The sequence below is a fragment of the Equus przewalskii genome, chromosome 9 (genome assembly GCF_037783145.1).
Source record: "Equus przewalskii isolate Varuska chromosome 9, EquPr2, whole genome shotgun sequence".
Classification (NCBI taxonomy): Eukaryota; Metazoa; Chordata; class Mammalia; order Perissodactyla; family Equidae; genus Equus; species Equus przewalskii.
In genome coordinates, this window is record NC_091839.1 from 7,865,495 (window position 1) to 7,883,007 (window position 17,513).

A 17,513-nucleotide genomic window follows, 5' to 3' on the forward strand; every position below is an offset into this window, starting at 1 on the left:
ATCTTTGTATGTCTTCCTAATTCATTTTCTTGCTTTTCTTCCCATTCGCTTTCCCTCTTAAAACCTCTATAGTCAGATTTTTGTCCCTAGTCCCCACCAAAACTACTATTTTAAGGTCTCAAATAAGCTCCACGTAGCCAATTACGACAGTTAGTTAATCCTCAATTACTGTCTTACCCATCAGCAGTATTTACGCGGCTGTTTACTTCCTCCTTAAAGCACTATTCTCATTAGGACCCTGGACACCACATCCTCCTGAGTCCTCCTAGCTCACTGCCTATTCCTACTTGTTTTCTCTTGCTGGATCCTCCTCCTCTTCCCAACTAAACGTCAAAGTGCTCCAGGGCTGAGTCATCCAACATCTTTCCTTCTCTGTCAACTTCTACCTCCCTAGGTGATACCCTGTTGTAAGCTCAGCACATGGTAATACCGAACACACACTACATTTTCCAGACAGCCTAGGTTTGATCATGAGACTTGAAACTGACCAGTGGGATTTGAATGGAAATGAGAGAAGGAACATGCTCTCCCACTCCCACTCCCACTCTTCAATTCTGCTGCTTGGAAGGTGGACCCGTGGTGACTCCTCACACACCATATGGACGAAGGCTATACTCTCATCCTCTGGAGCCTGAAGCTGGGTGGAGCTGAGCCACCGAAGCCCTGGAGCCTCCACTTACAAAGTGCTACATATGAGTACAATGAAATACTTTTTCATTCTATGTGAGAGTAAAATGAAATTGTAAGGTCAAAGCTCCTGGAATCTGGATGTCTGTAACTCATGACAAACCTGTATCTTAATTCCCATACTGGCTTCCTGCTGACACTCAATTCATGAAGTCTATTTCCTCTTCAGAGTCTTTGTACTTGCTGTTCTCTCTACCTTGGTCTCCCCCTCACCACATCTCTGCACAATTCCTTTCCTCCCTCTTTCAGGTCCGCCTGCTCCAATGTTACTTCCTCAGAGGACTGTCCCCAACAACACAATCCTACATAACAGAGTCATACCTCATTATTCTCTAGCTTAAACTGAATGAGATTTTTCTTCAAAATGTACTGCTACTTAAATATTATGTACGTATCCATTTTTTGTCCATCTTTCCCACTAGAATGTACCAGAAACCCCACAAGACAGGGCCTTTCACTTGTTCACTGTTGTATCTCCAGTAAGAAATTGCTGAATGGTGACCCACAGAACAACTCTAAATGCAAAAGAGAACACAGGAGATTGTTTTCAGAGTGGGGAACTTGGTGAACTCACACTCCAACAAAAACAATGAAAATAATGCAAAAAAACCCAACCAAAATAAACCTTTTTGGAACTCTGAAATTTAAGCAAAGCCACAAAATGAACTGAAAATTGTCGATCCAATAGAAACTACTGAACCTTGGTGAGAAAGTAGGATTTGTGACATTTTAATGTGGGGCTTTCCCATTCCCCTTCCCTTGCCAGCTCATCGGCACAGTTGTTAAAAGCTAGCAGGCTTGCAGCCAGTGGAGAGGTCTGACCTCTTCTGGAGTGCCATTAAAAACATCACCCATCCAATATTTTTTCAGACCTTGCATCTCCCTGGAAAATCTATTCATAAGGTGTTGCTGCTATTTGATTTGAATCAGGGCTCAGCTCAGCTAGGGGAGAGGAGAGACTGGAAGTCCCACCCAGAGCATTACCGAAAACAATAGCAAACTCCTGGCAATGTCCCAGCTGCCTAAGGCTGTGATTTCAACTGGGGCAAACAATAACTAGAGGGGAATTTGAAAGGAAATCTTAAGCCTTAGATGACCACAGGAAACTCTGAGAAGTTCCAACGTGTTCCTGGGAATGTAAAAGGGAGGGTTGTCCACATGCCCAGGAAAGCCCTGAGAAAGGAGAAGGCCCAATCATTCAGATCTGCCTAAACTTGAGGTCCTGTGAAAGCGGGAAGTGCAAGCTAAGGTTGTCGTGTAAACTACCTCAAGTTTGAAGGCCTGCCTTCTCACACAGATCTCCTTGGCAGAGAGTGGAGAAATACAGTAAGGCATTTAAAGAAATCTTCTGACCAATCATTGGCTTACCACCAAATTATACTGACCCAGGAGTAACCCCTAGGAAGCCAAACTTAAAAATAAAAACAAGAACTTAAAAAAAGAAAGCTATTGGAGAGCTCAGTGGCTGTACACTACAGAGAATAGAGTCTAGAGAATTAGTCAAGGAAAATTGCTAAATTAAAAAGCAGCAACAAGAAAAACAAACAAAAAACAAATCCCAGAAACAACAACAAACTCAGTGAGAGAGAAATAAGACACTAGATTTGGGTGGGTGAAATGGGTGAGGGGGTCAACTGTATAGTGATGGATGGTAACCAGACTTTTGGTGATCACTTTGTAGTGTATACAGATGTTGAATTATAATGTACACCTGAAACTTACATAATGTTATATACCAATTTTACCTTGATTAAAAAAAAAGATACCAGACTTGTGACAATATATTATCTAAAATCTCCACTTTTTGACAAAAAATTATGAGATATACAAAGAAACAGGAAAGATGTCACATACACAGAAAAAAAAAAGCAGCTAACAGACAATGTATCTGAGGGGGCCCAGTTTATGGATTCAATAGACAAAGACTTTAAATAAGCTACTATAAATATGCCTTTAGTTCAAAGAACTAAAGGAAGTCATATCTAAAGAATTAACGGAAAGTATAAGAATCTCAAAAAAGTGGCAGAAATTATAAAAGACAGGGCCAGCCCCAGTGGCGTAGTGGTTAAGTTCAGTGTGCTCTGCTTTGGTGGCCTGGATTTGGTTCCCCGGCGTGGACCTACACCGCTTGTCTGTTAGTGGCCATGTTGTGGCAGCAGCTCACATACAGAAAGAGGAGGACTGGCAATAGATGTTAGCTCAGGGTGAATCTTCCTCAACAAAAAACAAAAAGAAAAACAACCAAACAGAAATTTGAGTTGAAAAGTACAGTAACTAAAACAAAAAATTCAACAGCAGACCTCTGCAACAGATTTGAACTGGCAGAAGAAAGGATCAGCAAACATGAAGACAGGTAAACAGACAGACTATTTCAGTCTGTGGTACAGAAAGAAAAAGGAATAAAAAATAAAATAGAGCCTCAGAGACCTGAGGGATATTATAAAGCATAGAAATATATGCATAAAGGGAGTCCCTGAATGAGAACAAGAAAGGGGTAGAAAAACATTTGAAGAAATAATGTCCCCAAACTCCCCATATTTGATGAAAAACATTACACATCTAAGAAGCTCAATGAACTCCAAGTGGAATAAACTTGCTACAAACTTGGAATAAACTTGATCCAAACCTAGACACACCACAGTCAACTCATAAAAGTCAAAGATAAAATCTTAAAAGCATCAAGAGAAGCAATTCATCACATACAAAGGATCCTCAATAAGACTGGCAGCAAAACCATGGAGAACAGAAGAAAGTAGAATAACATATTTGAAAAAAAAAGGGACTGTAAATCAAGAATTCTATGTTAAAACTATCCTTCATAAAAACAAGAAAAATTAAGATATTCCCAGATTATTTTTAAAACAAAAGGAATTTATCACTAGCAGATCTGCCCTATAAGAAATACTAAAGGGAGCTGTTTAGGCTGAAATGAAAGGACAGAAGACACCTTGAATTCACACAAAGAAATAAAGAGCATCAGTAAAGGTAACTACATAGGCAAATATAAGACGATATAAAAGTATTTTTGCTTCTTCTATCTGACTTAAAAGACAACTACATAAAGCAACAATTATAAAGATGTGTTGATGGTGTGTTAGTTTCCCATTTCTTATATAACAAATCACCATAAATGTAGCAGCTTAAAACAACTGAAACTTATTACCTTGCATGTGGTTCTGGAGGTCAGAAGTCTGACATGGGTCTCGACAGGCTAAAACGAATGTGTTGGCAGCCAGGCTGTACTCCTTTCTTGAGGCTCTAGGGAAGAATCTGTTTCCTTGCCTTTTCCAACTCCTGGAGACTGCCCACACTCCTTAGCTCATCACGGTCCCCTTCCTCCATCTTCAAAAGCAGCACACTGCATCCCTCTGTACATTTCTTCTGTCGTCACACCTCTAACTCTTTCAAGGACCCTTGTGATTACATTGAACCCATGTGAATAATCTAGGATAATCTCCCTAATTTAAGGCCAGCTGATCTGCAACCTTAATTGCTCTTTGCCACGTAAGGGCAACAGTTTCCAGGGATTGGGATGTGGATATTTTTGAGGGAGTCATTATCCTGCCCACCCATATTGGCTTATACTGTTATAAGGTGTATTTGTATGACAGTAATAGTATAAAGAAGGGAGGAGGGAACAGGGGTATACTGGGGCACAATTTTTTAATAAGATTAAAGTTAAGTTAGTATTAATCCAAACTAAATTGTTTTAAGATGCTAATTGTAATTTCCAGGGCAACTGCTGAGAAAATAACTCTAAAAACTATAGTAAAAGAAACAATAAGAAACCTAAAATGGGACTCTAGAAAATATCTCTTTAATATAAATATAGTAATGGAAGAATAGAAGTACAAAAGGAAAATAACACACGCAGAAAACAAATACCACAATGCCAGACACAAATCCTACCCTAGCAGTAGTTACATTAAATGTAAACATATTAAACACCCAAACAAATGGCAGAAATAGGCAGGATGTATTAAAAAAACATGATCCAAGTATGTGCTGTCTACAAGAGACACACTAAATTCAAGGACACAAAAAGGTTGACAGAGAAGGATAAAAAAAGATATACCCTGCAAAGAGTAATCAAAAGTGAGCTTCAATAACTATACTCTTGTCAGACAAAATAGAGGTTAGGAAAAAAATTTTAACTAGAGACAAAGAAGGACGATTTTATAATGATAAGAGGGTTAATCTATCAGAAATTATATTATAAGCATATATGCACATAATAATAAAGCCCTCAAATACATGAAGCAAAAACTAATAGAATTGAAGGGAAAAATAGACAATTCAACAAACTGGAGACTTCAATGCTCTACTTTCAATAATGGATAGATCAACCAGCCAGAAGATCAACAAGGTGACAGAAAACAACATACTGTTAAATAACCAATGCGTCAAAGAAGAAATCACAAGAGAAATTGGAAAATACCTCTGAGTTGGATGAAAGGAAAACTAAACATACCAAAACTTAACAAAATATAGTTAAAACAGATCTTAAAGGGAAATTTACAGCTTAAAATGCCTATATAAAAAAAAAAAGATCTCAAATCAATTATCTAATTATACACCTTAAGGAACTAGATAAAAAAGAGCAAACTAAACCCAAAGATACCAGAAGGAAGGAAATAATAAAGATTAGAGGAGAAAAGAACAAAGTAGAAAAAGAAAAAAAGAGAAAAATCAAGTGTAACTGTAAGTTGCTTCTTTGAAAAGATCAACAAAACTGACAAACCTTTAGCTAGATTAACCAAAAAAAAGGGGAGAAGACTCACACTAATATCAAGAATGAAAGCGGATATTACTACCAACCTTACAGAAATAAAAAGGATGATAAGCAAATTAGCGGTTGCCTAGGGCTGGGTGTGGGGAGTGACTGCTAATGGGCATGGGGTTTCATTTTGGGGTGATGAAAATGTTCTAAAATTAGATTGTTGTCACAGGTGCAAAACTCTATATACTAAATATACTAAATATACTAAAACCACAGAACTGTACACTTTAAATGAGTGAATTTGATGAAATGTGAATTATAACTCAATGGAGCTGTTTTTAAAAGTCTGGACAAAACTGGATCCAAAGTGCAGGGAAAATGGTTGTCTCGTGGGAAAGAGGAAGCCACTTCCTTAGTGAAATCAGAGGGGAATGTGAGGAAGGGCAGCAAGAGAATGCTACATGGAGTAAAAATTTGAGGCCTCATGCTGAGACATCCTTACTTTCTTCTCCAGATATCAGGGTTTTGGGGGTGCTTTCTTACCAACATCTCGGAAGTGCTGCCTTCTCACAGGCCAACTGGGTGACCAGCTGCCATGGCTTTCCCCTTACAAGTTACCATCACTCACCTGGGCACCATTCTCTTGTCTCTTTCCTCTTAACCATCCACGGCTCCTTCTTCTGCTCCAATAAGGAGATCACATCTGGCTTAGAATCAGAAAGTCCTGATCAAGAAAAAAAAAAATGGGACAAAGTTATATTGTGGGTGTCCCGAAATTAAAACCAGTCCATGATGATCAAGAAAGAGGAATTAGTAGATTAAGGGTCTGAGGAAGGGGTAAAGGTCGGAGGAACAAAGATAAAATCGTCCAACAGAGCAGCCAATTTCTAACTTCACAAGGGACAAACCATTCTTTGGTAAGCAAGAATCATTAATTCAGCCAGGCACTTGAAAAACACTCACAAGAAATTCATAACAAAGAACATAAAAATTCCAGGCGGCCAATTCGGAATTTCGCGGGGCAGATAAACTTACCCAGTGAGATCAGGTTGTTATAATTCTCCAACATTACATCCTGGTACAAATCCTTCTGAGTAGAGTGCAAGCATTCCCACTCCTTTTGAGAGAAGTAAATCGCCACATCTTTGAACTTCAAGCCCTGGAACCATAGATAAATATACTATTTGTGAAATTAATGGGCAAAATCTTGAAACTGGAACAAAAGAAAAAGAAGAAATTCAGTAGGGGAACACCACTGGGAAAACAGGCTGTGCTGGACCCTTCAACACAGATGGTCAGTGTGGAAACAAGAGTGATCAGAGCACACATCATTCTTGGTGCACACATCAGTCTTAAACATGCAACTATAGATGTAACCCGTTGGCATTATCCTCTTCCATTATTTACCCAGGTGGGGGAATAAACAAAGTCCAGATAATTGGTGTTTCCTAATTAAATGAAATTGTACCCGCAAGTACACAGCACACTCTATTGTTCATCACACAACACTTGTAACCATCTCCTGACCATTCTCCCAAAAAAGAAATGTTTGAAAAGCTTGATTCAAAAATAACATAAAATTTCAATTTCTGAGAAATAGGATTTGAATATAACTTAGTGATTTAATCATTTCTTAAAAACTCAGGCTCATAAATATGCCAGAATATTAAATCCTAATCACTTTTCCATGTCACCACAAATTCTAAAACAGACATCATTTTCACTGGCTGTATTCTTACGGACTCGATGTTCTTATTTTGGGACACTAGTTTGGACAAGTTCTCTAAAGTTCTTTTGCAATTGTGAGAGTTATTACTTGTCAACAATGTATACACCTGGCTATATTATTCCTGTTACCATAAATTGTCTCTAACTATATTCTCCTTGTTCCTAAGCTACCAAAACTGATGGAGGAAGATCCAGGCTCACACCCATGTGACCCAAGATGAGCATACACTATGCAAGTTCAAAATGGACCCACTTATTGGTGTCTTCCTGGCACAGTCTCCTTGTAATATCACATAATTCCATACACTCAGTCTATCACATCCCTATCATGTCCCCAATTCTAAAAATCTCAGAGAACTGGAGATATGGGCAAATACTGAGACTGCAACAAATTAACATCAATTACCTTCTTGTCTAATTGGAAAATCCAAGTTTGTAACATGGGATCCCACTTAACCACTCATCTCCACTTCATCAAATCGCAGCTCTAACAAGGGAGGTATCAAATTTCCAGCAAGGGCTGGTTTCCCCACTCCAGCAACACTCCTGGTGGAAGGATATGCACTTAAGGAATGCTAAGTGGTTTGCTGAATGAATACCTAAATACCTGTTGGAGAACAGAGGGACACATGGGACAGCAGCCTTTGGTGGCCTCACTCATTGGAATGAGAAGAGCTGGGGAACAAGTTCCTTGGAGGGCCTCAGGGAAGAAGGAAGTTTCAGGAAAAAGAAACCCACTGTTCAAATTTTCCAAAATAAACAATGCATTCAATGAAGGAGAGGATAATGATATGGCTTTTAGGGTTGCAAACACAGATCACTTACATCCTGGGTTCATCTTGGAGAAAGGCAGAGCTGGAGGAGGCAGAGGAGGAAGAAGCAAAAGCAGCCCTGAGACACTGGACTGACCTCGGGGCCCTAAAGGACTGAGAATGAATCTTCCTCCCCGCCCCTGTTCCACTCTGCCTGTTTGGGCACCCCCCCAACCCCCCCACCACGACCCCCCATACACACACAGTCTCTCTTGATTTGAGGGAAAATAACAAACCTTTACCTTCCTGGAACTCCAGGGAATCCAACCGTGTATAACGTATTCAGAAGAAACAACCTTTCCACCATCAGGAGCTGATCTGGGCCCACAAGGGCCTGCTCTGACCTGTGCCTGGCAGACCCTTGTTCCACAATCTGGAAGACAATGAACTCCTCAGCCACGGAGGCATCCCAAAGACATGACGGAGCCCTCAGGCCCAGGAACACAGGACACTGGGGCAGGCCCAGCCCCGAATGACGGTTTCTGCAACAGGTCTCCAGCCTCTGCCAGGCCTCACAGACTCAGTGCATCAGGTGTCTCCTTGGCTTTGTTCCCAGATCCCAGGACTAGGGCCCTCAGAACCCAGACTGAAACCTCCTTCCACAGAGACCCTGTTCAAAAGCACCAATACTGAGCCAGACAACCCACAGGGATCAGCAGGTCCTGAGCAGCCTCAGCAGAGCTCAACCAGGAGGCGGGTTGCAACCGCTTTACATGAAATCACAGTTCTCAGAACCCTCGTGGCCAGCACATCGTGGTTCCCAACCAAGATCACCCATGGCTTTCCTGCCTGACATTATTCCCTCTCACCCCTACCCCCGGCCTCACAGCTGAGAGGCAGTGTTCACTGCCTCTCAAGTACAATCATTGTGCATTAAGCACTTTAAGTTTCTGGTGCCTTATATGCATTAATCCTCAGGAAAGGCCCATGTTTCAAAGGAAACTTTAGCTTACAGAAGCGAATCACTGACACAAATTTGCAGTTGGCAGAGGCACTGCAGGGCTCTGAGTCTAGATTTCTCCACCTCTATAGTTGACTGCCTTCCATTTCTGGCTCTTGCAGCTGCAGCCGGGGATTTCCTGATTCTTTAAAAGAACTCTGAGCTGGGCTCTGCACTTCAGGGAGCAGAAAATGTTCAGTCTGCTCTGTTTGTTGCTGCGAGCACAGCACTCTACGAGGGGAAATCAAAGGTTGAAGGAAAAGGGAGGAAAGAAGCGACAAACAAACAAAATTCCTTTATTCAAAAATATCCATCAAAATCCTCCATGAGTCTGACTCTGTGTGGGCACTGGGGACAGGATGACTCTGACCCAGAACCTGCCCTCAAAAAGCTCAGTATCAGGGAGGAAAAAGAAAAAAGTAGAGACAATCACAAGACATCATGCTCTGTGGCGGACTGGTTACCACAACTAAATCACCAGCCGAAAAATAATGCACTGAATATTAAAAACATTTTGGAATGCAATGATGAGCTGACAAGCATGCAATCTTCAATAGCTAAAACTAACTCAAAATGGGAACTAGAGAGATGTGCTGAGCCACCGGCGTTTATTTTACCAGAAAACCTGCTGAGCCGGGCTAACCATGAACTTTGACATTCACAACCTTAAAGAGCAGGGAGAGAGACCCAGCCGACAGCTGGTCAAGATGGGAGTGTAACTGGTTCTGCACTGCAAAGACCTGGGACCTCCAGGACCACGCTCTCAGAACAAGGGGAAAAGCAGCAGTAGCACTCCCACCCTGGGGGGCTGCAAGGAAAACGGCCTGACTTGAACCCTATCGGTCGGTGGAAGGAAAGTTCTCCCCTGAGGAACAGTAACAAGTCAGCGCTTCCACAGGTCTGCAGCTCACATTCACATTACTCAGGCGAATCTAAAAACTGGCCGTCTCTTACAGCGGTTCTGGTTCAGCCGTGCTCTTGGCAGAAGCAAACACAGACTTGCCCTAGAGGGACAATCTTCAGCCAGGCCTCAAGAGTCCAGGGGTAGAATTCCAAAGAAAACGACCCAAAAGTCAAAAATAATAACAGTACAACATTGTAAACGCACTAAATGCCACCGAACTGCACACTATAAAATGGCTAATTGTATGTTATGTGAATTTCGCCTAAATAAAAAATTAAATAAAAGTGAAACATGCAAAGGGGCATAATTCCATGATCAAAAAGTCAGGAAAATCTGGGGCTGGCCCCATGGCCGAGTGGTTAAGTTCGCGCGCTCCGCTGCAGGCGGCCCAGTGTTTCGGTGGTTCGAATCCTGGGCGTGGACATGGCACTGCTCATCAAACCACGCTGAGGCAGCGTCCCACATGCCACAACTGGAAGGACCCACAACGAAGAATAAACAACTATGTACCGGGGGGTCTTTGGGGAGAAAAAGGAAAAAATAAATAAATAAATAAATAAAATCTTTAAAAAAAAAAAAAAGGAAAATCAGTCATGCGATTGTTTCAACTTTTCACTATATTCGAAAATTTCATTAATAAAACCTTAGGGGGAAAATAACACACCTGCAAAGATTCACATATTATATAGATAATACTAAAGAATATAAAACAAGTATATTACATCTTTTTTAAAAAGGAGGTAAGATGGTAAAAAACAAAACTCCACAAAAATGACAGGTAGATATAAAAGAAAAAAAATTAAAACTTCTGGAACAAAAAACATAATACTTAAGGGGTTGGCTCTGTCACATAGTGGTTGGGTTTGCACACTCCACTTCAGCGGCCTGGGGTTCACATGTAGGTTTGGATCCCCGGTGTGGACCTGCACACCACTTGTCAAACCACGCTGTGGTGGCATCCCACATAAAATAGAGGAGGACTAGCACAGATGTTGGCTCAGCAACAATCTTCCTCAAGCAAAAAGAGGAGGACTGGCAACAGATGTTAGCTCAGGGCCAATCTTCCTCCCCAAAAAACAAAAAAACCAAAACCAAACAAACAAAATAATATTTAAAATTAAATCATACAATAACTGGAATAAATATCTCTGAAGAGAAAAATTACTGGAGTGGAAGATATAAAAAATGATTATGCAGAATGCTATCAAGAAACATAATATGGGAAAGTATAAGAGAGGTTAAGAAGATAAAATGAGACTGTTTCACAGATATCTAACGAGTTCTGGAACAAAAAAAGAGAAAGAACTGAGAAAAAGCTGTAACTGAAGACATAATGGCTAAGAAATTTTCAGAAGTGGCAAAGGAAAGCATTATTCAAAAGCCCAGTGAGTCTCAAACAGAATAAATAAAAAGAAATCCTACATCACTACAGAGCATTAAAAAGAAAAAGAAGGGGCCAGCCCAGTGGCCGAGTGGTTAAGTTCGTGTGCTCTGCTTCGGTGGCCCAGGGTTTTGGCGGTTCGGATCCTGGGTGCAGACATGGCACCACTCATTAGCCCATGTTGAGGTGGTATCCCACATAGCACAACTAGAAGGACCCACAACTAAAAAATATACAACTATGTACTGGGGGGGATTTGGGGAGAAGAAGCAAAAAACAAAACAACAAAATGATGTAGACAGATTGTCTACAAAAGAACAACAGTCTGATTGACAAATGACTATTCAACAGCAACAATGTAAACCAGAAGACAGCAGAATAGCTCAGTCTGCTGAGAGAAAATTCTCTCTCACAAATGAGGGTAAATAACGATCTTTTCAGAAAAATAGAGATTCAGGGGCCGGCCCCGTGGCCGAGTGGTTAAGTTCACGTGCTCCACTTCAGCGGCCCAGGGTTTCACCGGTTTGGATCCTGGGTGCGGACATGGCACTGCTCATCAAGCCATGCTGAGGCGGCGTCCCACATGCCACAACTAGAAGGACCCACAATTAAAAATATACAACTGTGTAACAGGGGGGCTCTGGGGAGAAAAAGGAAAAATAAAACCTTTAAAAAAAAATAGAAACTCATTAAAGTATATAATTCCATCTGAAGGAAAGTGATCCCAGGTAGAGGTTTTGAGATATAAGAATGGTGAACAGAGAAAGTGGTAATATGTGGATAACCTAATATTCAAATATATAAAATAATAAAAATGTTTTATGGGTTAAAGAAAATGATGGGAGAAAAATATCTGATGACAATATAAGTTGTTTGATCAGCAGGAATATTCTAGTTCCTTATACCATTCAGCAAGAATATAAAGATGTTCTTTAGTTTGAGACACTGGTAAGTTAAGAAAGTATGTTAAAAATTCTAAGATAAGGGGCCGCCCGGTAGCACAGCGGTTAAGTGCACACGTTCTGCTTCGGCGGCCCAGGGTTCGCCGGTTCAGATCCCAGGTGTGGACATGGCACAGCTTGGCAGGCCACGCTGTGGCAGGCGTCCCACATATAAAGTAGAGGAAGGTGGGCACGGATGTTAGCTCAGGGCCAGTCTTCCTCAGCAAAAAGAGGAGGATTGGCCGCAGATGTTAGCTCAGGGCTAATCTTCCTCAAAAAAAAAAATTCTAAGGTAATCACTGAATAAACAAAACTAGTTTATAACTTTCAAACTCACAGAGAGAAAATGAATTGAGATTTTAAAAAATACAAAAAAGATAGAATAAAAAGCACAAACTAAATCAATAATGATACTTTTAATTATATCAGTAATAACAACCACTAACGGACTAAATGCTCTCATTAAAAGATAAAAGTTGTTCAAAAACCAAAGCTCAGTTATATGCTGTTTACAAGAGACATCTAAAACATAAACAAATATCCAGAAAGACTAGACATAAAAGGCCAAAAGATAACTTGTGTACACACCTAATTAAAAATAAATATATATAGACACATACAAATGAAACCAGGATGAAGGAGTCAGAATTTCCCTACATTGGGATGCAACTGTGCCTATATGCACAAGGTTAACGTGGGAAACAAGATAACCAAAGTTTCTGAGCTTGCCCAGGAGAACAGCAGGAGGGGACCACTGATGAAGAGATAAGGCTCACTGACAGCCCCCAGTCTGACAACTCACAGGAGCATTGAGAAGCTAAAATGACCGACTAAATTTTACACATCACAGACCAAAAATCTACCCCATGCGACACACAGAACCCTCTCAAATTTGCACATGCGACCCATGAAGAAGTACAACAGACGGTCGCCCCTGCTCAGAGGACTCTTAGAACGTCAGTCCCCAAGGCCACACGCTCCTCCTCCCCGTCTTATTCTCACAATGTGCTTTGGAAAAACGCTTAGAACTGCACGTAGGCAAGTTAATCTGTAACCGGTGGAAAGAATAACTTGTTAGCAGAAAATTTATGTCCTCTGCCCAAACTGTTCCTTCTGTCCCAGATAAGGAAGTAACAAGTTTTCTCAGCTTTCTCAGGAATGTTGCATTCAGCAGATCCACTCCGGAGAGGTGCAATGTTCTGCGGTCACCCTTCACCTGACATTTTAACCCCGTTTGCTCTACATCAGTCATTTCCAAATCAGGCCCCTTTCAGACGGATTTTTTTCAGGTTGACAGTCCACCATCTTCCTATATGCTAGCTTATCGCTTATTAAAGATCCTTCTCTACTACCACCTGCTTGGCCTTTTATCTTGCAGCAAGCAGATCAAGCCCTTGCTTGGTAACAAATACACATAAATAAAATAATAATTATGACAAACCTTCATCATTATGGAAGAACACATGGAAATAACTGATAGATACAACAGACAAAATGTCAGTAGAAATAGAAAATATTTAAATAACAAAATTAAGAAGCTTGATTTAATGGCCACATATAGAACAGTGCACCCAATTCTTCTCAATTATATCTGGAGGATTCAGAAAAACTGACCATGTTGGGCCTTAACACAAACCACAAACATTTTGGATGAATACATACTAATAAAAAGATGTACATTAATAGGACTGCCTGTGTGTGGGGTGGTAAATGGAAGTGAAGATAAGTAGATAAATAATCAGAATAAGAGAATGGCCTTGCTCAGACCAATAATAACATGCCACAAAATAAAGACTATGATTAATGTAACACTGCACTTGAAGCCTCTCCTCATCCTATCAAGGGAAACTAGTGCAGTAAAATGAGAATTACAACTAAATATAGGTTGAAAAAAGAAGGAAAACACCAATATTTACAGATTACAGACAGAAAGTGTCCTTATTCATCAATGATATAATTATCTAGTTAGATGACCCCCAAATCCAAAAGAATCTACCAGATATTAGAATAAATGAGGGTTCAGCAAGTTGAATGGACATAAAAATCAATACCTAAAAATCAATTTTATGTCTGTACGCAAGAAACAACGGGAAAATAATGACTAAAAATTAATACCATTTACAAAACGCACAAAATATAAAAATACCTAGGAATAAACTTAACAAAAGAAGTGTAAGACTTTAAAAATCTTATTGAAAACTATTATAGAAGAGCTAAATAAGCAGAGTTATGCTGGTCAGAGGGAGACAAAGACTCAATACTATGAAAACGTCCAGCTTCCCCACATTCATCAAGGATTCAGCACAGCGCAAAATGATATCCCAGCGGGGTTCGTATGAAACTTGATCAGCCAATTCTAAAATTTACATGGAGAAGCCAAAAGCCAGGGAACAGCTAAGAGACTCCTAGAGAACAAGACTATAGTAAAGGAACATGACTTACCAAATATCAAAACATCATTACAAATCTGTCTTAATTAAGACAATGTGGTTTTGGTGCAGTGATAAACAGACCAGTAGGGAAAGACAAACAGACCAGCAGGGAAAGACAAACAGACCAGCATATACAAAGGACAGAACAGATCAATATATATACATGGAAACTTAATTTATGACAGAATTGCCACTGAAATACAGAGGGGAAAGGATGACCGTGTAGTAAGAAACTTGGCCTCCAAAGAGAGGTCTTGCTTTTGTCCAGCTCATGGGATGTAATCTGTAAACACTTAGAATTTCCCAAGTGATAGGAGTGTCTCTGTCATTTATGGTGGGCCCCTAAGACCACATGTGTAAGTTTATGCTAATGAGATGGCTGAGGGTGGCAGCTGGTGTCTAAAGTGAGGGCAGTCTTGTGGGACCTATGCCCTCAGACTGTATAGTTTGCCTAATCCTTTGAAATGGCCTTTTTTTGTTGTTAAAGCTTGGCACCTGAGCTAACATCCATTGCCAATCTTTTTTTCTTCTTCTTCTTCTCCCTAAAGCCCCCAGTACACAGTTGTATATTCTAGTTGTGGGTCCTTCTGGTTGTGCTATGCAGGACGCTGCCTCAGCAGGGCCTGATGAGCTGTGCCATGTCCACATCCAGGATCCAAACCAGCAAAGCCCTGGGCTGCCGAAGCGGAGCACGTGAACTTAACCACTCGGCCACGGGGCCGGGCCCTGCAATGGCCTTTTCAAAAAATGATGCTGGGATATTAGTTATCCAAGTAGAAAAAGTGAAGCTGGACCCCTACCATATACCATATCGTAAAATCAATCCCAAGTGAATTAAAAACTTAACCACAACAGGCAAAACACTATCATTCATTCATAGAAAACATTATGGGACAATATCTTTACTCTTAGGAGAAAAGAGATTTCTTAAACAAGACATTAATAAATTATTAAAGGAAAGGAAAACGGTGTTAAATTTTATGGCATTAAAATTGAGAATTTCTACCATCATTTAAAGGTTGTAAATCAAGCCACAAACTGAGAGAAAGCATGTACAGCACATATAACTGACAAAAGATGACAATCCACAATATTTAAGAAATGCCTACAAAACATTAAAGATAATGAAAAACTGAAAATATAAAACAATAGAAAAATTAGCAAATGGCATGAAATGGTACTTCAGAGAAGAGAAAGCATGAGAGGGGGTTCAACCTCATTTAGTACCAAAACATGTAAATTTAAAATCAGAATAATATATCAATTCATAGCCACCAAATGGGTAAATATTTAGAAGTCTGACAATACCAATTGATGAGGATATGAAGAAACAGCATTTACAAATGTGTATAAACACCAGAAAACAACTGGGTGGTGTCTAGCAAGGCTGAAGATGCCCATACCCCATGACCCAACAATTCTGAGTTATATACCTAGAGAAATTCTTACACATGACACCAAGAGACAAATTCTAGAATGTTCACAGGAACAAGGTTTGTAATATAAAAGGAAAAAAAGATATATTTGTATAACGGATGGCTATGTAGTAGGATAAATTCATAATACGAATGAATATCCTGAATACACACACTGAGAGATAAGTAATGAAGTTGCAGAAGATTGCAAACAGTGTGATTTTACTCATATCAAATTTAAAAATGAAAAATACAAAATTCTGAATAGTTACCTCTGAGGAGTAGAGAAGGGGACTGGATCAGGATGATTCATGGCACACATGGGTTTTCAACAATAATTAACAGCCTACTTCCTAATTATGGTGTTCAGTCATTTGTCATACCTTACACATCTTCTGTAATTCAATATTTAATAACAGCAGTTTTAAAAAGACAGTTACAATATAGTGACAAAACCACAACAGACAGAGCGGAGGGGATCACACAGAGTCACCAAGCATAACCAGGAGACTGAAGCAGGCTTTGTAGAACCCTGAGAAAGGGTGGTGTGGGACAAATGCCTCTCTTGTGTTTCTTGTGCAAGAGGCAAGAGATAGCAGTGTACATTCTGGGAACTGCAAGAGTACAGCGAGAGAGGCAGCAGAGAGAGAGGAGGCTGGAAAGAAGGGTCAGATCATGAGATGTTTAGACTGGTTCTCACAGGTGAGGGGTTTTAAGCAGGACAAGTTAGCTCCAGTTACAAGTAGAAGAATCTTGCTATGGAAAATAAACAAACAGGGACTTACTAAGGTTAAGGGGTACGTGAAAATTTCATGTAATATGTAGAAGATTAACTGGGGCCTGGAAAAGGAACAAGATTCCAACAGACAAAAACAGACTTAACAACATTCCAAGTAGAGTGAACAGGATAAGCTGGAGATGGAGAGGAAGACTAATTGCATCCTTTGTGTCTGAGGAGCAGACAGTTAGCTGGCGTAATTGGTGAGGGATTCTGAGAAAGCAGTAGACAGAAGTAATGTTGGAAAAGTCCAAAGAAGCCAGGACAGAAAGGTCATCCTTGCTAGGACTAAACACACCCTTGCTCACCACTTTACTCCAATAGTAGGATTGGTACTCTAGTAAATATAGAATGTGCTTCTTAGTAAATATACAATGAATGTGAAAGAGTGGAGCTTTACCCTGAAAGTAACAGGGATTCACTGAATAAAGGAAGCGACATGACTGGACTATTTTACTGGTGAGGAGTAAAAGTAGAGCCAGGGAGCCCAATTAGGAGGTCAAGGCACTATCCACTCCCACAAAGGTCTGATCCGGCACACAGACAGTGGAGTGAGGTCATAGGGCATGAGATCAAGGAGTAGGAAAGGGACAGAAACAATGGGATTTCAGACCTCACTGGATGTTGGGAAGATCAGGAGGTAGGAGTCGGGAGACCTCCACGATGCCAGTTTAAGTACACATTCAAGTGAATTTCCATTACCGGCATATTCCCCAAAACTTGTAGATACATTACACAGAGGAAGTATGAGGAAGCCCATGGTCACAGAGCTAAT

At 40.3% G+C, this 17,513-nt stretch overlaps 2 protein-coding genes across 2 annotated transcripts in view; both read right to left on the bottom strand.

Moving 5' to 3' along the window:
* LOC103543496 (abasic site processing protein HMCES-like) overlaps positions 1-17,513 on the bottom strand; it is a 103,136-nt gene that overhangs the window by 8,178 nt on the left and 77,445 nt on the right. Inside the window, exons 9-10 of the transcript XR_011522241.1 lie at positions 6,443-6,566; positions 6,036-6,131 (exon numbers count right to left, since the gene is read on the bottom strand). The gene's annotated coding sequence lies outside the window, so the exon portion shown is untranslated. The remainder of the gene's footprint in view (positions 1-6,035; positions 6,132-6,442; positions 6,567-17,513) is intronic.
* The window catches only part of LOC103543657 (zinc finger protein 568-like), a gene marked incomplete at its 5' end in the record, with an annotated part of 32,408 nt that overhangs the window by 8,178 nt on the left and 6,717 nt on the right, over positions 1-17,513 (bottom strand). Inside the window, 3 exons of the mRNA XM_070557573.1 lie at positions 6,036-6,131; positions 6,443-6,566; positions 8,190-8,320. Coding sequence (XP_070413674.1) covers positions 6,036-6,131; positions 6,443-6,566; positions 8,190-8,320 — 351 coding nt within the window. The remainder of the gene's footprint in view (positions 1-6,035; positions 6,132-6,442; positions 6,567-8,189; positions 8,321-17,513) is intronic.